Source organism: Chenopodium album, chromosome 3 (assembly GCF_948465745.1).
Source record: "Chenopodium album chromosome 3, dcCheAlbu1.1, whole genome shotgun sequence".
Classification (NCBI taxonomy): Eukaryota; Viridiplantae; Streptophyta; class Magnoliopsida; order Caryophyllales; family Amaranthaceae; genus Chenopodium; species Chenopodium album.
In genome coordinates, this window is record NC_137836.1 from 64,777,794 (window position 1) to 64,801,077 (window position 23,284).

A 23,284-nucleotide genomic window follows, 5' to 3' on the forward strand; every position below is an offset into this window, starting at 1 on the left:
AAAATGGGCTAAATTATTGTAAAATAAGTCGGAAAGCGACTCAATAAACACCCTAAAAGTGACATAAAAGTCACTTATCATATAGCCCTTAGGGCTACATCTAACATTACCCCCATCTACTCTTGGAAATAGAAAAAAAATTAGGAATTCATGAACAAAACACTCGTAAATCAGTGTTATTAGTATTTATATTTTGATGATTTCTTAACTTTTTACTAGGTTAGGTCCCGTGCAATGCACGAAATATTTTAATTTTCATTATTAAATTAGCATTATTTTTAATAAAAAAAGAAAAATTTGCGAGAAACAACCTTTTAAGTTTAACATTTTGCGAGAAACTACCTTTTAAATTATTTTTTGTCGGAAACTACCAATTATAATTTTTTTTTGTGAAAGACTACCACTCAATATTTTCCGGCCATTGACTATCTATTCCGGCGTTGACTTGCACGTGCAAGTCACGTGACTAATAAAATCCCTATTTTACCCAATTTTATTAACGAATTCCCTCCCTTTTGTCACCCTTCATCAGCTCCAATTCCCCCAATTTTATTTTCCCCCACCCCCACTTGCTGCTTCTCTCCTCTCACTCCACTAAGCAACCTTCGTATGCGAGGATACCCCAAGCTCCAATTCCCCCAATTTTATTTTCCCCAACCGATTCAATTCAAGTAGATCGGGTTTTTTTCCCCCAAATTCTGAAATTTTACAGTTTTTTACCAAATATTCAGCTATCATGTCTCATGGGAACAAAATTAGATGCGGATGTGGAATTCCCGTTGCGAATAGGACACCATGTAGAAGATTTTTATCATGTAAATTATGCAATTTTGATGATGGTTTGGTGAGGAAACAATTGACAATTTTGAAGAAGATGCTCAGATAGAGAAGATGAGGTTGAAGATTCTAAATAAGAAATTGGTGCCAAGGTAAATGGACAAAACAATCTGAACTTGGAAGGGTTTTTTGTTAGTGTTGTTATATTAGTTGTTATTAGTGCTACTGTTATTAAAATCATGGCTTAGTGTGATGCTATCTTAGCTTAGCTATTGTAGTTGGTAGGAAAACAATTACCATGTGCTGTGATGAATTGGTATGTAATATCTATCAATTATTTGGGATAAATATATAAGTTAAGTTTATGTTTATGCTATGATTTTGGATGGTGTTCCTAATTTTTTTTTTTACTATTTTTTTTTCTTTCGGTTGGGCATAAGTATGTATAAAATGCAACAAATGAGAATATGCTCTGTAAGAAATACCAAAATATCTAAAATACATAACTTGTTTCATCAAAATAAATTCTACCAAGAAACATAGTGTTGGTTCCTTGAATAGTTTATTCAAAACCACAAAATTCAACACATATATGACTAATAATCTAAACTTGGCTATTGATGTCTGGAATGGCTTGGGAAATGCTAGATGGTTGAGAGGAATTAGCTTGTGAGGGATTTTGTTGATGCTGCAACTGGGTATGCTGAGAAGTTGATCTTGTAGGCTGATGAAAATTGGACGCCATAGGTTGTTGAGAATTAGATGCAGTAGACCTTGTCTTCCCTTTTTTTTAGCAGCAGGCCTTGTGTGACTTGTTGAAATATCTGGTGCTGATTTTGGCCTCCCACCCTTGTTTATAGGAGCTTCGGTTGGTGGCAACCTGCATTTTGTCTTGTTATGTCCTAGCCCTCCACAATTGCTACATCTATTCTGTTTCTTGGCCCTTTTCACCAATTGTTTTTCTTTGTTCTCACCAGGTTCTTTTACTCTCTTTTTTTTTTATGGCCTACCAGGCATGTTTTTGTGTGGGGGTGGCAAAGGTTGAGGCAAATGTACACTCTCCCACTTGTTTTGGCCAGGCATAGCATAGAAGTGAGGAGCATATGTTGCTGCATAAGTGGATACATGATAGGCCTGATGCACAAAGTCCTCATAATTAAGCCTTCTTTTAGCTATGCAAGCCAAAGCATGCCAACAAGGTATCCCCATGAGATTCCATCTGAAGCATCCACACGTCATTTGCTCTAAATTCACCACAAATGTATCACCATCCTGATCAACCTCAAACTCATGCAAGTCAGCTTGAGTAATTCTCATACTTCCTACTTTTTCCATGCCATTGTTGATCATTTTCACTACAGAGGGAATTATTAGCCCGTCAAAGTCTTTCAACCCTTCTCTTTTAGCACAAGACCTTTTCATTACATACCTCCTAATCCACTCCATTAGGGACAAAATAGGCTTAGCTCTTGCCTCTTTAAGGACATTGTTAAAACTTTCACAACAATTATTCAAAAGCATACCAGATTTAGATCTTGTGCTGAACCCATGTCTTGACCAATGACACACAGGGATATCAATAAGGTATTTATATGCATCTTCATTCAGTTTCCTAATCTCATGCATGAATTGTTCAAAATGATGCTGAGAAAAAAATAACATTCAATTAACAATTGCATCAACATTTAATTTTGTACTTCTTAGTAGGACAAAAGTAATAGAATAAAGTTACCTTTTCCTAAAATAAAAAAGAAAAAAAAATGTTACCTTAGTTGAAGCCCTAGCAGCCTTCCAATTCAAAAGCTTTCTCTATATACTTCACCGGGAAATTGCTTCTTGAAATTAGCCCATATGTGTCTGCAACAAAACCTGGTTTCTGCATTGGGAACCACTATCCTAAATGCATCCATCAAGCCCTTCAACAAAAATATGAACAAGACAATTTGTTATAATACAACAATTTGTGTTTGAAAGTAAAGCATTAAAGATTAAGTTAAGATATTTACTTTTTGCCTGTCACTCATGAAAGTTACATCAACCTCCTTCTCATGGAACCAGGTTACTGCTTGTGCCACAGATCCAATATCTTTCACCAAAAGCTCTAAGAACCATACCCATGTCTCTGAATTCTCTGTCTCCACCACAGCCCAAGCAACTGGAAAGATGTTATTATTGCCATCTTTTCCTACTGCAGTGAGTAATATACCAGGATATGGCCCCCTTAGATGGCACCCATCCACTCCTAAAATTGGTCTACACCCTGCCATGAAGCCTTCCGTACATGCTTGGAGACATATGTACATTCTCTGAAAATATGGTGGAGGATTCTCAATGCCATCTACCTTTACTACTGCTGTACTACCAGGGTTATACTTTCTGATTGTCTTTGCATAATCCCAAACCCTTTGGTACTCCAATGCTGCATCACCATGAATCATTCTTAATGCCCTTTGCCTAGCATACTAACACTTATAATATCCTACTTCTGATTGTACCTCCTTTCTTACTCTCTTCATAAAAGTACTAAGCTTGGTTGTTGGATCATCTCTCCAGTATTCTTAATATCTCTCAGCTAAATATTGAGAAGTTACCTTAGAGTTATTATGTTGATGTCCACACACATGATCTAAGCTAAGAGACTTCAGCTGAAAAGTTTCCTCGTCCTTCAGTTTCTTACAGTGCACCCTAAACCTACACTTTCTTCTTTGGTTGCAATGACACTTTAGAATCCTAGCTTTCTTCCATGGACATTCGCACCTTTTAGCACAATATGCAGTTACTCTCCTACTCCCATTATGGAGGAAGTAATAATCATAGCCATTCTCAATGGCATGGTGCCTTAAAGCCTTCCTAAATACCTTGTTCGAAGGGAATTTCAAACTTACAACAAGCTTGATGTTTTGCTTAAAGTCTACCTCTGGATTGAAAACAGGGTATTTATCACTTTCTTCATCATCAGATCCATCCATACTAATTAATTCTGCATCACTGTCATTCAAATCTTCATCACTATTCAAATGAATTTAATTGCACTCTTCCTCATGATTTTCTCTTATATCTCCTATGTCATCAACATTTCCTCCAACATTAAGCCCTCCTAAGATCCTAGTTACTCTCTCACTAATGTCATGATCTACATTTAAAGCAAATAGATCATCATCACTGTCATCTTCAAAATCACCCTCACTTAAGTAAACATCACTATCACCACTGTCAGAGTTCAAATTCATATTAATGGCCTCCTCCACCATTTTATACACTGGAAAGTCAATGTTTATCCTACAAATTAATACAAAAATATAAACCATTTTCAATTTCAATCAACCAATTAAACATGCCTTTTCCAATTAAAAAAATCAACAGGTTGCACAAGCAATTTTCAATACCTTTAATATAAAGTTCAACCATAAATTAAGGTAAAGCTAAAAGTAATGACTATAGTACAATAACATACTTAGTTTTTTAATTAGTTATAATTAATCTATTTTTCAATACAAATTAAAGTATTCAACTATAACCCTAACCCAATTATACAAAATTAGCGTGTGGTTCAAGATGTTTGTTATTACATGGTTTTTTGTATATAATAGTCCAATTGGTCCCCTTGATTAGATTACTAATTGTTGATGCTCTTTTTTTATTCTTCACCATGACAGAGAGAGAACGAGTGAATTTAAAGGGAAATTGGTATTTTTTTTGTAAATTAAATCATTCAAAGAAAAAGAGTATATATTTACCTCTCTGGATGATTATTAAAATCCATGCAATGCCTTCAATGCTTTAACCTGGAAGATTTGATTAATACTTTGCAGTTTCTTAATGGAGAGAGGGGTTGCGAGTGGGGGGTGGGGGACATCTGATGAAGGGTGACCACTGACAAAAGGGGGCAAATTCGTTAATAGAATTGGGGAAAATAGGGATTTTATTAGTCACGTAACTTGCACGTGCAAGTCAACGTCGGAATAGATAGTCAATGGCCGGAAAATATTGAGTGGTAGTCTTTCACAAAAAAAAAAAATTATAATTGGTAGTTTCTAACAAAAAATAATTTAAAAGGTAGTTTCTCGCAAAATGTTAAACTTAAAAGGTTGTTTCTCGCAAATTTTCCTAAAAAAAAAGTCTAAAATTATTGTGAATAAATTTTTACCAAAACATAGTTATTTTCTTATTGTCTCATGTCTTTACAAAAATTTAAATATTGAATATCTCGTGAAAGAGTTGTTTAGTACTTAAATCAAATGATTATTTTAAAATTATGTCGAATGATTGCTTTTTAAAACAATCGATAATTAGCGATTGATTATCATCTTAACGGTCGGTAAGTAGCGAATGTTTTCAAAATTATTTGCTAATATTTCATTTTACCGATTGATTTGACGCCCATCGTTAATATTGGTCGCTAAAAACGCGTTTTCTTGTAGTGATCTTTGATCGTATGGGTAATTTTAATTTTTCAAAGACAAATCGATGTATTCTTTTTATTTTTTACTATTAATCAAAGAATATTTTTTTTCCTAATTTAGTAATTATTATTGTCAAGTACATGAAGATTATATATTCTTACAAAATGATTCTTAAAGATTGCATATTTTAAAGTAATTATATGTTGCCAAAACGTCAAAACACATACTTATAGACTTATAGTAGTTGCATATACGTCCATTTATAGAATGTAAAAGATCTTTACTTATTTTATATAGTTATCGATGACAATTATTTTTGTACATAATGTAATTTTCTAAAATATTAAAGTTTTTTTTTTTTAAAAAAAAAAACTAAGGACACACCAGAAATTGACATGTGTCATAGCTGGTGTGTCTTTTAGTATATAGTTATTGAGTTATTGATATGTAGTCCTAAGGGCTATGTATAATATTTTCTATAAAGTGGAAGAGTATTTAAAAACAGAGGGAGTACAAAGGTAGTGTTAGACAGTTAGTCACTTAGTGATCAAAATTGTGCATTGACCTCCAATTAAATATATCGTTATATTATGATAAAGAGGGAGTATAAAGTAATACGGTGTACAATTGGTGCAGTGTCCTGACCTCATTCTCATTGCCCTTACCACCTCCGCATCCGCAGGCGCAACCCCTTTCGCGCGCCACTGACGCTGCATTCCAAGCACTCACTGCTGCTACTGCTACTGCTACTCATCCAATCCCTGTTAATCATCATCTCCTACAATTCCAAACCCTAATTCTCCTGCTTTGCTTTACAAATCCGCCATTAATGCCGGGTGTAATGGCATCCATGGAACCAGTCGAACGACAGTCATTGAAGAAGCTCACTTTCAAATCCCTTAAACGCGCTTTTGATGTCTTCGCTCCTCTTCATTCTCAATTCCCTCCTCCCGATTCCGAAAGGTTTGTTTTTTTTTTTTTTCTTTCTTTTTCTTGCTCAATACCCTAATTAATTTTTGATGGTTTTGTATATTGTTCTTCAATTGCAGTAAAAAAATGCGGTTGAACTATAAGGTTAGTCAATCATTGCCTGCTTGAATTTTATTTTATTTTATTTTTTTTAATTTTAATTGGTGGGTTTTGGTGATTATGTTGATTCTGATAATGGGTGATTTTCGAAAATGTTTGTAGATTAGTTTAGAATATGGAGGAATTAAACCTACATTAGCTCCGCCTCAGCCTGCTAAGCAAAAGTCGTCTGCTCCATCTGATCCCCTTGCTCTTCCTGGTAATTTTTGTGCCATAAAATGTACTTTATTATTTTGGTGATTTATTTATCTATTTTTTGAAGTTTTTTGATTTGTATATGAGTACCCATTTGACTTGTTTTTATGGTTAATTAGCTCCGGAAGATGGACAAAGAGGAGGTGCTCATAATGCTCTAGTAGTAGCTCCAGCTGCTCAGTCGAGACAGTACGTTCTCTTATTGGTTTTCTTTGAAATTAATTGTTGGGTTGGAATTGTAAGTGTTGGCAAATCCATTTCGGTGTCACAGGCCTCAAAGCAAACTTTTTAGCTGCAGTATTTTGAGTAGCAGATTGTTGATTCAATTCTAAGTATCATAAAACTATAATAAGATAACTTCTAGGTGTTTTTATCTGAATTAGAAAGATTGGAATTGCAATGTTTTCATCTACTTCATAGTTGTCAGTCTTGTTATAGTTCTGATGTATACTGTGTTTGGCTTCATTTTCTTGTTTCCAGGACTGAAGTTGGTCCTAGTAAAAGCAATGCACTTATCTCGACTCCCAGTTCTTCTGAAAGGTACGTAACTCTACCTTTTTCTATGTTGTTTTTTTATGTTATCTATCTTCTGTCTCTGAGTCTATGTTAGTTTAATTACTTTTTATTACTGAATTTTTGCTGTTTGGCTTTGCTTATAGTTCAAAGATTGAGGATGTGGTTTTTGTAGCGTTAGTGTTAGAATCCACACTCGGACTGTGAAACTTAAACCTTCAGCTAATGTAAGATGTTGCATGACAACAGATTTGGTTATAATGGTTATTTCTATCTATTTTGAGCATATAGGTTTAAGATATTTCTTGTATGGGTCATTAATTTTTTTTTTTTTTTTTTTTTTTTTTTTTTTTTTTTTTTTTTTTGGGGTAAGTAAGAGAGTATATTACTAACAAAAAACTGTACAAAATGTACAAATAATACAAGCCTGACAAGCAGGCATCTCCAAAACTACACAAGACCAAAAATGGTCACCCCCACCTCAAGCTTTAATCTCCTCAGTTGCCACCTTCTAGGAAGGGTTCAACTGATGGAGAAAAAAGCAACCTGAACAGAAGCAGCCTGCTGCCTTCTAGGAAGGACACAAACCACAATTGTAAAGGACTAACAAAACTGAAAAAAACAAAAACAACACAGCATCAAACCAAAAAAAAAAACTAATTTGGAATGCTGCTGCATAGTATCCATTTGCACTGCAATCTGCTCCAATTCTTGTTGACAAGCTGCTTGACTCTATCCATGCTCACCCTACCAATAGCCTTAGAGGACTTGGAAGGGTGAATACAGCTTTCTGCCAAAACGCTGTATTCCTAGCAAACCAAATGTGGTAAACAACAGCTGCCAGAACTCCAGAACAACCTTCTGCTACACAGTATCTTTTATTTCTCTGAGCCATTTCTTCCAAACTTCATCAATGCAAAAATTCTGAACTGGAATTTGGAGCCAATGAGCAACTCTCAGCACACACTCCTGGCTGTATCTGCAACTAAAAAACACTTATCTTCCGCACAAGCATTATATTTCCAAAGCTTTTCCCTTGTTCTGAGCCTATCATGCATAGCAAGCCAGAGAATAAAGGAATGCTTGGGAATATTGAACTTATTCCATACCCATTTACACCAATCCACCTTTGTGCCAGCACCCTGCGGCCATTTATAACAATCAGAGATTTTATAAGTGTCACTCAGCCAGCTATTTTGCTCAAAACCTTCTTTTAATTGGTCCTTAACTGCACACAGTCTCCTCCAAGCCCATCCTGCAGATCTCTTAGGACTATAAGCCCACCAGTCTTGTCCTTTAATGTACACATCATGAACCCATTTCACCCAAAGTGAATCCTCTTTTTTAGCTATTTTCCACACATACTTCCCCAATGCTCCCTGTTCCACATGCCACAGTCCCTAATCCCTAAACCACCATCAACTTTGCTCTTGCAAACCCAATCCCAAGCAAGGGGGGGTGCCTTGGACAAAACAACATCTCCACACCAAAGGAAAGCTCTGCAAAGCTGATTAATCCTCAAGATAACTGATTTAGGCAACAGCACACTGAGCCCATTAGTGTGCAAACTAATCAAAACAGGGTTCAGCACTACAGCATATGACAAATTTCTGCTAGACTAACAAGTTATTCTAGCCAGCATTTTATCTACAATAGCATCAAAGTCAGAAACTCTCAAATACTTAGCATTTAAAGGGATGCCAAGATATTTAAAAGGGGTTTCTCCTATTACAAACCCAAAATCAGTCACAATTCCTTGCTGCACTTCAGGCTGCACACTACCAAAATAGATAGCACCTGTAATCCACAACAACCCTCAAACGCTTTAAGAGCCCTTACTAAAAGGGAGACAGATTTCTTATCAGCATAGGAGAACAACATCAAATCATCAGCAAATATTAAGTGATTGATGAAATCTAAAACCTCTCTTTGCACCCACCTTTTTGAGCAACCTTGACAAATATTCCATCACAATTACAAACACCAAAGGTGACATAGGATCACCTTGTCTGATCCCTCTCTTACCCTTGAAAAAACCATTCAAACCACCATTAATCATAAGAGAGAAAGAAGGAGAAGTAACACACTCCATGACCCAAGAAATGAATCTATTTGGGAAATTCAAAGCCTGCAACATATCATGAATAAAAGACCAATACACAGAATCATAAGCTTTCCTCAAATCCACCTTGATAGTGCATCTAGGAGATCTTCTCTTATTATTGTACTCTTTTAACATATCCTGGCACACTAAAATGTTGTCTAAAATCGATCTTCCAGCAATAAATGCACTTTGATTCTCACTAATCAAACCAGGCAACACCTCTTTGAATCTCTCACATAACATCTTAGAAATAATCTTGTAGAGCACATTACAACAAGCAATTGGCCTAAACTGAGTAACCCTAGTAGCATTATCCAATTTAGGCACAGGATTTAGAGACCATGCTCAACGAACCCCACAACTGCCTTACACACCTCTTTTTTCACAACTCCCCAAGCATTCTCGAAGAACTTACTGGAAAATCCATCATGACCAGGAGCCTTATCATCCTCAATACTCCAAACAGCACTTCTCACATCCTCTTCTGTAAAGCCTCTGCAAAGACTCATATGTTGTTCATCATCCAAAACAGGACTTGCAGCTATAACAGCATGATGGATTTGTCTAGAAGGGGTCCCACCAGTGCCTAATAAGTCTTTATAGAATCCAATAAAAGCTTCTGCAATCTTGTCACCATTCTCAAGCTGGATTCTGTACACATTATTATGCATTCTTCTCTTCCTAATACAGGCATGAAAATAGGAAGAATTTACATTACCTTCTTTCATCCAATGCAGCTTAGCTTTCTGCTTCAGAAATTGCAATTTTGCAGTATGAGCAGGCATCACTTTCCATTTGAAACAAAGTCAAATTCTGAGGGTCATTATTCAGCTTACACTGCACCTTTGCTAACTCAACAGCAGCAATGACATCTGCACTCTCAACTGAGGAGAAGTTAGTTAGATTCAAATGCTTAAGAGCTTCCTTCACCTTTTGCAGCTTTTTCACCACAATAAACATATCAGTTCCTTTCACATCACAATTCCAAGCCTGTTTTACAGCTTCTTGGTAGCGTGGAGCATCAATCCACATATTAAAAAACCTAAAAGGTTTCTTAACATTCCCAGTACACCCAAATAATCTCATAATGCAAGGACAATGGTCCATTAGCCCCTCAGGTAAGAAATCAGCTCTAAACTCCTTACATTTTTCAGTCCAAAGATCATTTACCAAAATCCTATCAATCTTTGTGCACACTCTATCACTCCCTTGCTGCTTATTATTCCAAGTGTAAAATAAGCACCTCTCTCTCATCTGCAGTATTCAACCCATAGACTACAGTATACCAAAACACAAACCTAGAAGCCTTATGAACAACTTTCACATGAACTAATTAAGCTTCTACTCTATCAATCTCTACCTGAAAGACATCAGGCAGCCACACGATCCAAATTCTTCCTCCATGATGCTTACTATAATTCGCACTCACAGACCACTTGCCACCAAAACCAGTGAAGACCTTACCAAAATTACCAGCCTTCACTTTTGTCTCCAGGAGCCCGAACAAACCAATTCCTTGATTCTTCATAAACCAAAGAACATCACAAATTTTATTTAATTTGTTCAGGCCCCCTGACATTCCAAAAACCCCACTTATCCATGGAGAGTGTATGAACACTCCCCTGTCTCCCAATCACCAAACAGAACTCTCCCATTTGTTGTCCTGCACACTGAGCCCATATCACACTTACCACCACCCGCTATTTCAGAAACAATATCTGGATCAACTTCAACATCAAACTTATTCTTATCCACTCTAATGCCTTGGTTGCTCTATCTGTTGACTCTTTTGCTGCGCCTTTGGCTTCCAAACCTTCCTCACCTCAGGCTTCTTCTGCTGCTTTTGTTGCTGGTTCCGAACTGGTGGCTTCTGGTTCTTGACCCTATGATTAGGACAATCACTATCTCCATGCCCCATACCTCTACAGACATTACAAATGATAGGATTCCTTTTATATATCACTTTCTGCTTAACATCAACACCACACTCATCCTGGAACTCAATCTCATTTGGTAGCTCACCATTGATTTTCTCCTTGACCATTATCCTAGCATATTCAAGCATTTCCTTGGTAGCTGTGCATCTATCAGTCTTAACTGGCTCCCCAATTAACCAACCAGCTATCTTCATTAGAGAGGATTGACCCCAGATGGCACTCTAACCCAAGTGGGAACTTCAAACACCTTCTCATTCCCTAAATCCAAACCTGGTTCCCACCTCTTCATCATTATAGGTCTACCATCTAACATAATATGACCAAAACTCATCACATTTTCCCTCCCTACCATTGTCTTAAATCGAACAAGGAAAACCCCATTATTTATAGCAGAAATCCTATCAATTCCATATTTTCCCCAAATTCTTCGCACAAAACCACTCATTATGGACAATGAAGGTTTACCACAAAGAACATAACATACAATTGCAGATTTCCAAAAATCAATTTCAGGAAGTTAACTTTACTTTCACCTTTTGTCCTATTACCCACTGTGGATTACATTCAACTCCAACCTTACCAGCAAGATTTAGACCCTCATCAATCGTATTCTTGAACATACTACACCAGCTAATACCCCTCGATTCATTAGGAATGGCAGAAACAGGGGTTTCAAAAACTGGGTTTCGAAATTGGGGGTTCAAAAAATTGTTCTCCAAATTCACATGAAAATCATTCCCTAACCTATCAGACTCATTAATCATCAACAATGGAGTCGGATTAATAGACCCAGTACTAACATCAGAATCTACCGTTCCATAGAAATTCACAGGATTAGGGATTCGAATTACCTGCAACCATCGATTGAACTCTTCACTATGCAAAGCTTTATCCTCCTCCGTCACCACTTTCACCGGAATCTCCTCAATCGCCTCCCCATCAAGCCAGCTTTCAACCGAAACATCATCCATGGTCATACTCTGTTTTTGCTCTTCAAGGTTCCTCGTTCTTGGCTTTGTTTTGTTCTTCACTTTCGATTTAGAGCCCGAGGATTTCTTCCCCTTCCCTTTCCTCCTTTTTGCCATGGAAATCGGCTTGAGAAAAGCTGAAAAATCAAGATGAAAATGGCGGGTTACTTTCTCTCTCTAGAGTTTCTCTCTCCTACTTTCTCTCTCTAGAGTTTTAATTTTATTGTGTTTGTCATTAAAATTTAGAGTCTTGATAATGAATGAGTTAGTAGGGAAATATTTTTTAAATTTTAGGGAAGAGAAATTAGGTGAGAATATAGTGGGATTAAGGAAAGAGAAATTGTAGGGTGTGAAAGAAAGGTTTATTCAAGATATCTAGGAGATTTGATTGGCAAATTAAGGTTTTCTTCACTCTTGGTGGGAAGATAACTTTGATTCATTCATGTTCAATATGTCTATTTATTATCTCTCTGGCTCCTGCTTGGTGATGGAAAGTTTTGTGGTTAAGCTCTATCAGCTATAGGAAAGATCATCATTTGAGTTGGGACTTGGGAGGTAGGAAAATGACTATGTGCTATGCTTTGGGTTTAGTTGTGGTGTTTTTGTGTGATTTCAAGTCCCTTAACTCCCTTGGCATTAAGTCATCAGGAGCATAAATGGGTTGCCACAAATTGGGTGCATTCACAAGGGGTTCTTGGCTATACCTACTCTAGGTAAAATGGTTCATATTCATGTGATACCGACACAGGTGTGCCTTGGTTGGATCCTACTTGGTGACATTATGGGCTAAGACAGCAGGGATTATAAGCATCATCCATTTGTCCTCGTTTGCATGTATATTAGTTTCTCAGCTAACAACAATAGTACTGTTTTCTTTTGAAAAAATAAGTAGGTAAGGGCCTATTTATTTTAGGGATATCTCCTGAGGTACCCTTCAAGTTTGTCATAATTCTCCGAGGTAAGGGCATATTCATTTTAGGGATATCTCCTGAGGTACCCTTCAAGCTTGGGGGTTTGACGCATTGATCAAAATACTCTTACTATGGATGGAAAGTGAACGGTGTATATTTTTATTTTATATAAAAGTTCATGGAAATTCATTTTCCTTTGCTCTTCCTCCATCAAACCTTCTTCTCTCAGTCTCTCTCCTTAATTTTCACAGAAATGAAATGCTACACTCATTACTTTGCAAAGGCTATAGGTGATGATGATGATAATGAAAGATGAGAAAAATTTGAGTATTTGACTAATAATATAGGAAGAATTAGGGAAGTTGAGAGGTCAAATGTCAATCATGGATGATGATGATATTTTTAATTATATCATATGTTATATTTGTATAAAAATTTGTGAGTTTTGAATCATAATAGGATAATAAGAATGAGGAGGATTGAGAAGCGGATTATGAATTTTATTTGTCTAGGGGGTGGGGGGAGAGTTGAATCCATTAATCCAAGAAGCAATGTTCTAATGAGGAGAAAGAGAATAAGGTTTGATGGAGGAGAAAGAAGGAAACTAGATATTAAAAAACATTCAAAAAAAGTTAACGGTGACTTAAAAAAAAAAAATCAAAAAAACTAGATTTAAAAAAAAAAAAACATTCAAAAAAAACTTTAAGGGGTATTTGAGAAATTTTAAACAAAAGAGGAATTTTTATAATTATGCAAAATCTGAGGGGTCAGGATATTTTCCTATATTTTATAACTGCCCATACCAAAGAAGAAGTGGGGACTGGGGAGTCTATTTTGGATAGGCCATAATGGAAAAATCGGAAGACTATTAAGGCGCTGAGGGAGTGACTGATATTTGAAGTATACCAAAAAGGAAGTGCGGTCTGTTTACTTTAAAATTTATTCATATTAACCAGTAATCATGGTTAGTATCATGGTTAATGAATTTTGACTATTGTACAAGTGCTACATGTACAACTCGATGCATAATCTTTAGTTGATGAAGTAGTTAATGTGACAGACTTAATATGGACAAATACTTGTGTGTAACTGGACCTTATAAGTTATAACCCAGTCAACCTTGACATTTCCTGGCTGGTTAGCTCTTATATAATGCAAATATAAATTGCACTTAATGGAGGGGGGAATTGTTTCGTTATTGATTCTCAATGCAGGTCTTTTTAGATAATTCCTCTGCTTACCTATTTTGGATTTTACCATGTGTGCGGCAATTTAAGGTTTTCAACGTCTGCGCTTATGGAGAGAATTCCAAGTAGATGGCCAAGGCCTAAGTGGCGTGCTCCATGGAAGAACTACAGGGTGAGAAAAAATTTATTTTTGTGTTCTCTTTTATCTAGATTTGCAATATGCTGTAAGTTTCACAAGTTGATTTCAATTGCAGTCGCTATGAGTAAGGTCTGTTTAGCTTTGCCTTGTTCCTTTTTTTTTTTTTTTTTTTTTTTTTTTTTTGGTAGAAAGAGCTTTGCCTTGTTCATATCTTGGATTTATTCATTTAATTATTTTCTTGATCTGATTGCATTTGTTCAAATTGATGTATTATCTGCATCTTTCATTCACGTGTTTACTTCTCTGCTTTTAATTCCTTGCCTGTTTAAAAAAACAATACAGAACAAAAAAACACTAGTGCAGTATTTGGAGCTTCAAATACCTGATACTAGTATTTTCTGATTTCTTGCACATAGATTTTTAATATAAAGGTTACAACCAGAATTGCCTTTTACATTAAATAGAGGATTGTAAGTCAAGACTTAGAAAGTACAATGTAAAAGAGAGAAGAGGGGGGGGGGGGGGGGGTTCTGTGACCAGTTACCAGTATACAAGAGTCTTGTATATATTGCAAAGGAGAGGGCACACTTTCTTTCGAATTCATGGGGAACCATATTAGAAGCAAGGATGGGCTAAAGGGAGGGGGAAAGTACTGAAATTAGTATCACATATCAGTAGGGTATATTGGAGTAGGGTAAAGAGTTGTACAGATGATGGTTTGTTGACTAAGAACTATGGAGAAAAGGATAACTGGCGACGATAGTGCTGGTTGGTGGTGACAAAAGAAGTGGGTTAAAAGGTCGTCAATGGTTATATTTATGAACAAGCTCCCTATATTTTCTTCCATCAACCACAGTTATAAAGAAATCTAAGGCAGAGCAGATGCACAGAAGAAGAAATGTTTAATTAGTCTTAGTTTATTGGAGGTCAGACTTGGACCCTTGTTGATCGAATCCAACCATTAAAATGCCCCAGATTTTGGCCTTTATTAATTCATTTCTCTCTTTACATAAGTTATGAAGAGACAATCTGACGGAGGCATGCATGGTTTAGGAAGATTTAGGGGAGATAACTCCAGTGGAAAGGAAGAGTGGTGGGGTGAGGTTAATAGTGGTTAGGTTGGATAAGGAGGTGTGGTGGTGGGGGTTTTGGGGAGGGAGGGGGAGGCCCTACAGTTTTTGAGAAATTGGTAATAGGACTATGGAAGTGGTCTTGGGAGAGAGGGGCATGGTCAGGTAGGGAAGAGAAGGGTTGAGCTTTGGTATTTCGTATATGTATTTTAGTTCTTAGTGTTTTACTCCATGGAAAGGGTGGGGGTGTTTGATTGGTTGGTTATGTCAAGCCCATACATGTAATTGGGCTCCAGCGTCTTAAATTTTAAATCCTCACTTGTTACTCCTCTAGGACTTCAAACATAAGTACATGAGTAATTCCGTGGATGTATTTAAAATTTTTTTTATAAAAAAAACCTAGTATAATACTATAATCTTCTAAATTAGTGGCTCATTATCAAGGTGTAATAGTATAATTCAGCTTTCTATGTTATTTTTTGTAGCAACTAATAACGTATTCTCTTCTCATCTGTGCAGGTGATTAGTGGCCACTTGGGATGGGTGAGATCGGTTGCCTTTGATCCAAGTAACAGTTGGTTTTGCACGGGTTCAGCTGATCGTACTATTAAGGTTTAGTAAATTTTCTTCTGTCAAAAATATATTCTCTTATCATTTTGGAAAGGAATTCTATTATCTGGATGTGTTTTGAACTTTTGACTGATGTGGACTTTATGTTGTCTGCGAAACTCGGAAGAAAATAGTTTATAAATCCTGAAGCCATGTATTATTGCGAAACAAATATTGTCACAAGTTGTAATCTAATGGGGTGGTTAAATCTGAAAGATAAGTGTTAGCCATTCTATTAAAGAAAATTATGTGTAAAGAAATTGTGAGGATTGTGGTTTGGCTATTTCCGTTGTAGGCTGTCAAATTAAAATTTTTAAATGGGCGCTGAATGAGCAGTGCAAGGTGTACTATGTTGACCCTTAGAAGTGAAAAATTGGACTATGCTGGTTTAGATATACTCTAACATACATTAAACAGGATTAATAGTTTCGAGCGAACTAAGATTTGATTGCATAAAAGCTGTTGCTGTTCTATAATTGATTATTAATGTCAATGCACTTTCATCCCTAACTTTTCTGTTAAATTTTTTCTTTTGCAATATAAGTGATTTGTCACCTCAAACTAGGAGGATACACACACGCCACACACACACACACACACACACACACACACACACACAGAGGAAGTACACACCCCAACACTACATTCTGTATGATTACTGTGATGTAACAGAATGCCTTTAGTAAAGCGATTAAAAGATATATATTAGTGTATTACACATCATTATATGGGGTACAAGATTTTATGCTATTGTACTGAATTGTCTGAATATAATGAGTAAATATGAGTGCAAGCTGCTTATCCTTCTTACTAAAATGCTTATGTGCAAACTATCAGGATTAAGTACTCTGTAGCAGTTTGTGTTAAAATAAGAACAGTTGAATTATATATTGAATTGATGTGTGTATGTGTCTGTCGGGTGGACTAGTATCCAAGAGGGCTTGGCTGGTTCTGAATTACTGTGAGTGGTTTAAACACCCTCGACGTCCAAAGAAGGCTTGACTAAAGAAATAAGTCTCAAACAGCATGTATATCTTTGATACCAAAATTATCTTATAATCTTATATAGTCATACTGTGTGTTTCAAAACTGAAAGGATGGTCAAACTTATTGAAAACTGTGATAGATGGCAATTGGTGGTAGAATTGTGAGTATTCATTTGTAAACTAAAGTATAAGGTCATTGCTGACAAGCTTTCTTTATTGATTTAGATTTGGGATGTAGCAAGTGGGCGATTGAAACTTACTCTTACTGGACATATTGAACAAGTTAGAGGTTAGTATCATAGGAGTTAGATGGTAGAATTGAATTGCTACTGCATTTAATGTCTGTTATATAATTAATACATTTAATTATATACCTTTTCTTCCAGGGCTTGCTGTTAGCCAGAGGCATACCTATATGTTCTCTGCTGGTGATGATAAAATGGTGAAGTGCTGGGATCTTGAGCAGAATAAGGTAAAGCTGATATCTGATCCAATAGTTGGATCTGGTTTAGCCTCTATATGCTGTATATTTAGCTGTATATTAACCTCATTTCTTGTTTTCATGGGTTTCCCCCTTCTTTTTTCTAGTTTGATGTTAAATTTACATCTTCTACTGTTATGTTACTTATCACGGATGAAACCTATCTGATTCTTTTTAAAATAATAATAATTATAAAAAAAACTGCATGGTTTTGAGAGTAATGAATTTTTGGAGCAGGAATCTACTTGCTATATATGAGTTTATGTTATATTAAGGTGCCCCCGAGTAAGGTCACCTTCTATCTTGTAAAAGACCGAATGCTGGAAATATCCTTTGTTACAGAGTACTATACAGTTCTGATTGGTTATAATTAAATAAATAAATAATAATAAACCCTTTTAGACGCATTAGTACTCAGAGATTAGATTTCTTACTCTTTATTGTGGACACTATGTGTTGTGTATGAGAATAATATAAACTTTATATGCATAGATGCTAAACATATGGACCTTTTATTCATGCTACCTATAAACTTTCTACAAGGATATTAAACTTTATTTTCTGTACATAGAATGGTGTTGCCTGTTGGATAGGAATTGTGCTGTGGCTGCTGTTTAAACCCTACAATTGAGAAAAGAATATATTCTCTTAAAAACTATCATACTCTTGTTTTCTGGCAATTGTACCTTGCTAATGCTATTTCGTTCAGGTCATTCGCTCTTATCATGGCCACTTAAGTGGAGTTTACTGCTTGGCTCTTCATCCCACTCTTGATGTATTGCTTACCGGAGGCCGTGATTCAGTTTGCCGGGTATGTCTCTTTTTCTATTTTTTTTTTAAAAAATTTGTTTTTGTGTTTTTTGTAATGCAACTTCTAAGCTATGATTGTGGATAATGCTCCAAAGTTATATGTTTAAATGATTTTTATTCCTTCTAATTTTCAGGTTTGGGACATTCGTAGCAAAACACAAATCTTTGCTTTGTCAGGGCATGAAAACACTGTCTGTTCTGTGTTCACCCGACCAACGGTATGTTAGCTTCTTTGAATGAATAGTGGTTCACTCGTCTCTCCATTTCAGATGAAAATGCTGTACTTTGTACATTTTTGTTTAAGCTGTCTTGCACCTTAGGCACACTGTTCTGAATTCTGATATACTCTATCCCAATACTCCCATATTGGTTTTAACATTTAACATGGAAGATAGTTTTAGCCTTTTAGGTGATAAGCGTTGTTATTTTCTTAAAGAAATTAAATGTGGAAGGTCTTATGAGACAGTGAATTTTTTTTTTCCTCTCCTAAGGGACAGTGGGAGTAGCAATATCGATTTGACTTCTTTTCTTGCTAACAAATTTGCTTGAATTGGTAGTTTTATCACTTTCCTTGTCTCTATGCCCTGACCCTCTGTGTAAACCTGTATGGAAAAAACCTGGTTCCACTGTCCTAGTGCCTTCAATGTGTGAGTTTGGGTTATTTCCCTCTTATGCAACAGTGCACATGATGCAAGTGTTTGAGAGAGGTTCAAAGAGGACAGGGGGCAGAATAACAAGAAAAGCAAAATGAGATAAGGAATCTGTAAGCACAGCCTTCTGGCTTCTGATATATGTAAACTCTGTGTGCTTCATCTTCCTGGGTCTTTTAGCTGTGACTGAAATGAGTGAGATCCATATCAAGTGTTCTCATTGGTAGTAATTTTCCTGGCTAGACATCCCGCCTGTTTATTACTATTTTGATTCTCGAGGTTTCTGGTGAAGTTTAGGTATATCACTATCATCACACTACGAGTTCTACAAGTTGGACTTTACAGTTAGAAAAATGTGCTATGGCTTTATTATTGATGACTTAGGTTTTGTGGACAATGTTGAGTTTATGGGGACGTGAAGGAAGTCCCGTATCATGAAAGTCTCTGAAATGCTTAATTCACCCTTACAGTCAATACTTGTAGAATTAATTTTTTTTTACTCCCTCCGTCTCCGAAAGAACAACCCGTTTGGGTTTATTTTGCGGGTATTAAGAAACTTAATTTGCAAGTATAAATGTATGGGAAAACACAAGTCAGCAATAATTTGCAAGTACAAATGTATGGGAAAACACAAGAAAAATTAATGGTGGCAGGAGAGAGAAAGAAAAGTTTATAATTTTAGAGAGGAGATGGCACAAAGATCTGAAAAAATACAAGGGTAAAATAGGGAGAAGGAGCTACATGACATAAATATTTGAGGATATATTGGTAATTTTGTGATTTTAATAGATGTTGGGAAAAACAAATGGGTCATTCTTTTTGGGACTAAAATTAGGCCAAATGGGTCGTTCTTTCGGGGACGGAGGGAGTATTATTTTTTTAATTTTTTAATAATATAATCTAGGTAGTGATACTTTGGAACAAGTGAGCAACAATGCAGGTAATAGCATAATATTTTTTTTTTTTGGCAACTTAGTCCGACAAAAGAATACTCAGCTCCAGGAATGTCCAAACCAACCCTGAAACTCTACATTTCACAATTCATCAAACTTAGCCTGACAATTGCGATAAGTTAGGCTGTTAGCCAATAATTGGCAACCTATCAAATTTTTACCAGACCCTTGACTCATTTTTATTATAAATAATTCTGCTCATTGTTGATCTTGTAACTGGGATTTAGTTAACAGACAAAACTTAAGTTTAAGCTATTCCCCTACTGGCATAGGAAAAGGAAGGGAAAAAAAATGGAGGGATACATTTTCCTAAACCAAATCCCTCCATTATTGGAGATTGGAAGGAAAATGAAAGGTCACTCTCTCCCTTCCCTCCCCTCACCTCCCTTTCTCTTCCCTCTTTTTCCTTCCCCTCCTTTTCCCTTTCACTATGGTCATCCAAGCATAGTGTAAGTTTCCCCCTTTGGTTGTTATATTCCCTTCAGATTTTTTAAGGCTTATATTGCTATTCAATCTTGTTAAGAAGTTCTTTTTGCTAGGATCCTCAAGTGGTGACAGGTTCGCATGATTCAACCATAAAATTCTGGGACTTGAGACATGCAGGAAAAACAATGACAACACTCACGCATCATAAGAAGTCTGTACGAGCAATGGCGTTGCATCCTAAAGAGTGCGTTGCTAATATTTGTTTCATTACTACCCTCTTAAAGTATCTATTTCTTTTTGCTGTAATGCTTGGGTCTTCATTATCTCGTGGATAATTGAACATGATTTTCTGTTTTTTGTTTACTTCTTTAACCTTGCTATGCTCTGTGGCATTGCAGGAATATGTTTGCATCTGCCTCTGCTGACAACATAAAGAAGTTTACCCTCCCAAAAGGAGAGTTTATGCATAACATGCTGTAAGTCCTGGAACTTCTATGCTATGTTTGGATAACAAATTAGAAGGGAAATGGAAGGGAGGGAAATAGGAGGAAGGGGAAGGAAGGGAAAGTGGAGGAAATGATGAGCTCCATTTTCCCTCCAAATCTCTCCAATTTTGAAGGGATGGTCTTTATTAAAGGAGGAGGGAAAATGGATCCCTCCCTCCCCCTCCCCTTCCCTCCCCCAACATATTATCCAAACAAGGAACTTTGTCTCCCTCCCTTTCCTTCCATTTTTTGTTATCCAAACATAGCCCTAGAATGCATACCCTGAAATTATGATATTTGTATTGTCCCTATCTTGTCATTTCAAACTTGGCATAAAGTGTATGGCTGTAATCATTTTGGCCAGAATTTGGTAATTGGGTGGCTGTATTTGTGAGAAGTCTGTCATCTAATAATACGTTATGTATTTTTCCATCTCTTTTGGACAGGTCTCAGCAAAAAACAATTATCAATGCAATGGCTGTCAACGAGGAAGGAGTCTTGGCTACAGCAGGTTTGTTTTTCACTTTGTTCAAAAATTGCTTCAAATTTCCCTGATTGATCCTTAGCCACGTGTTTGATCAAATATGATGGTCATTAATTGAGTTAATGTTGTCTCTCTGCTTTAAATCCTATGTGATGTCTGTATTGTATGGTTTATAAAGCATAGGATCACTTTCATGATTCAAAAGTAAAGGAATGCATTACATTAGGTTGTAGGCTACATAATTATGTAATTATGTTTACGAGTTTATGTGTTTATGTATGGAAATATTTCGAGTTCTTCAAGAACTACTGTTTTTCGGGAAATGCAAACCCATAATGTTTATAATCTTTGGGTTTTAATATATAAAAGCTTTTCCCTTAGTTTCTTTTTTTTGGGAAATGTTAAACATATCCCTTAGGACAATGTTCTAGTATTTTATCAAGTGAAATGTGTAAACATATAAATATGTAGAAGCATGTGATTTTGTCATTAAATTCCAACATGATAGTCCCTTGAGTTTTGAGTTACTTAGTAACTAAAGCCTCTAGAAAGGGACAACCTTAGTGTGTATCACTTTTAGGGACGAGAGAGATAGATAGTGAGGGATTGATTTAAATTAAAGAAAAGGGTTTACGCAAGGTGAGGCAGGAAATGATAAAAAGTTTATAGAAGGTTGCCAAAAAAGAAATAAAGTAATAATGAATAGAACTAAGAATTTAGATGAAAGGGTAAATTGAGTACATGAAAAAGGAGGGAGGGCCATTTTGGTCAATGTATTTAATGCTTACACTTAGTCCTTTGGGGCTTGTGGTTATGAATAACCAATCCCTTCTCTAAAATGATAAGGATTTTTAGCCAAATTTTATGTTTCAACCCTGACTCTATTGTACCAATGTAACATTAAATGTTTTACATTATATCAACAGAAGATTAAATGTTATATATTATCATGAATACAATGTTTGTATCTCAACATACAGTACCAATGCAATTTTAACAAAATATGATCTGAAATTTTAATATGCACAAAAGTGTTCAGCATGCCTTGTACTCGTAAAAATGAACAGAGGCAGTAGTCGCAGTACAGCAGTACTACAATTAGGAAACTGTGAACCTTAAAGAATTATCACAGGGGGCTATAAAACTTGAATTCACAGAAGATTTGTGAGTTGAATAATAATTTGTGAATTGGAACATGTGAGAATACTGTGTATTTCTAAAACGTAAATGGCTCTTTGTCCTTTTGCACTGATTGCTTAATTGTTTATCTCTGTTGCATGAGATCATTTGCAAACAACTCTTTTTTATATTAACTGCTACGGTTTTTTTGTTTTATTTTAGGTGATAATGGTAGCCTTTGGTTTTGGGACTGGACAAGTGGTCATAACTTTCAGCAAGCTCAAACTATTGTGCAACCTGGTATGTTATAGTATCTGTATTTGCCTTTTGTTGTGGTATTGAGCTCGTAAATTAAGGACTTAGATCTAAGCATGTGTTTCTGCTGCTGCAGGTTCACTGGACAGCGAGGCTGGTATCTATGCACTCTCCTATGATCTCACTGGTTCAAGGATGGTAACTTGTGAAGCTGACAAGACTATCAAAATGTGGAAAGAGGATGAGACTGCTACCCCTGAAACCCATCCTCTCAACTTCAAGCCACCTAAAGACATTAGACGATTCTGATTGCAGTTACTGCTATATACTCAAACTTGAATCATTAGGACATCTGTAAGTTTTATACTTCATAGCTTATTGTGGATGATTGTTGAAGTTATTGTTAGATGGGTAAGGGAAGCCAATATGCCAAATAGGGTAGGTTGGAGGGGAATTATTTTTGTGAGTTCCTTTTACATCAAAAGCTGAATTGACGGTAATATGCAAGTTTCATGCTTTCTAGAATTTTCTCACCTTGTAGAATCAGGAGAGATGAGATACTTAGATATTTGCCGACATTTATATATTTTCCTGCTTCTCTTTAGCCGGTTTTTACCTGTGTAATACAAGATGCAACGTATGACTTCATTGATAATTATGAATAGCTAGTACATAGATTATCCCTCCAGTAATGCAATATGTTCTCTAATTAGTGATCTTTCTGATTTAGTAC

General features: G+C 36.0%; 2 protein-coding genes across 3 annotated transcripts; one reads left to right on the plus strand and one right to left on the minus strand.

Annotated features, from left to right (window-relative positions):
• Positions 1 to 593: 593 nt before the first annotated feature.
• Positions 594 to 23,239, plus strand: LOC145624043 (protein pleiotropic regulatory locus 1-like). Its single transcript, XM_081676973.1, has 17 exons — positions 594 to 929; positions 5,817 to 6,143; positions 6,230 to 6,254; positions 6,372 to 6,468; positions 6,584 to 6,653; positions 6,945 to 7,004; positions 14,175 to 14,256; positions 15,813 to 15,905; positions 17,114 to 17,177; positions 17,275 to 17,360; positions 18,079 to 18,180; positions 18,314 to 18,397; positions 20,322 to 20,452; positions 20,607 to 20,684; positions 21,140 to 21,204; positions 22,519 to 22,596; positions 22,688 to 23,239. Exons 1-17 carry the CDS (start codon positions 892 to 894, stop codon positions 22,858 to 22,860), a joined length of 1,653 nt encoding a protein of 550 aa, XP_081533099.1. The 5' UTR covers positions 594 to 891; the 3' UTR covers positions 22,861 to 23,239.
• On the minus strand, positions 1,042 to 4,666 carry LOC145624044 (uncharacterized). Of its 2 annotated transcripts, XM_081676975.1 has the most exons (4): positions 4,515 to 4,666; positions 2,784 to 4,056; positions 2,545 to 2,693; positions 1,042 to 2,421 (listed from the first exon to the last, which is right to left on the minus strand). In XM_081676975.1, the coding sequence occupies exons 2-3, from the start codon at positions 3,213 to 3,215 to the stop codon at positions 2,574 to 2,576; spliced, it is 552 nt and encodes a 183-aa protein (XP_081533101.1). In that variant the 5' UTR covers positions 3,216 to 4,056; positions 4,515 to 4,666; the 3' UTR covers positions 1,042 to 2,421; positions 2,545 to 2,573. The 2 variants fall into 2 exon arrangements, with proteins under 2 accessions (XP_081533101.1, XP_081533100.1); XM_081676974.1 differs by having other exon boundaries at positions 1,042 to 2,693.
• Positions 23,240 to 23,284: the final 45 nt, after the last annotated feature.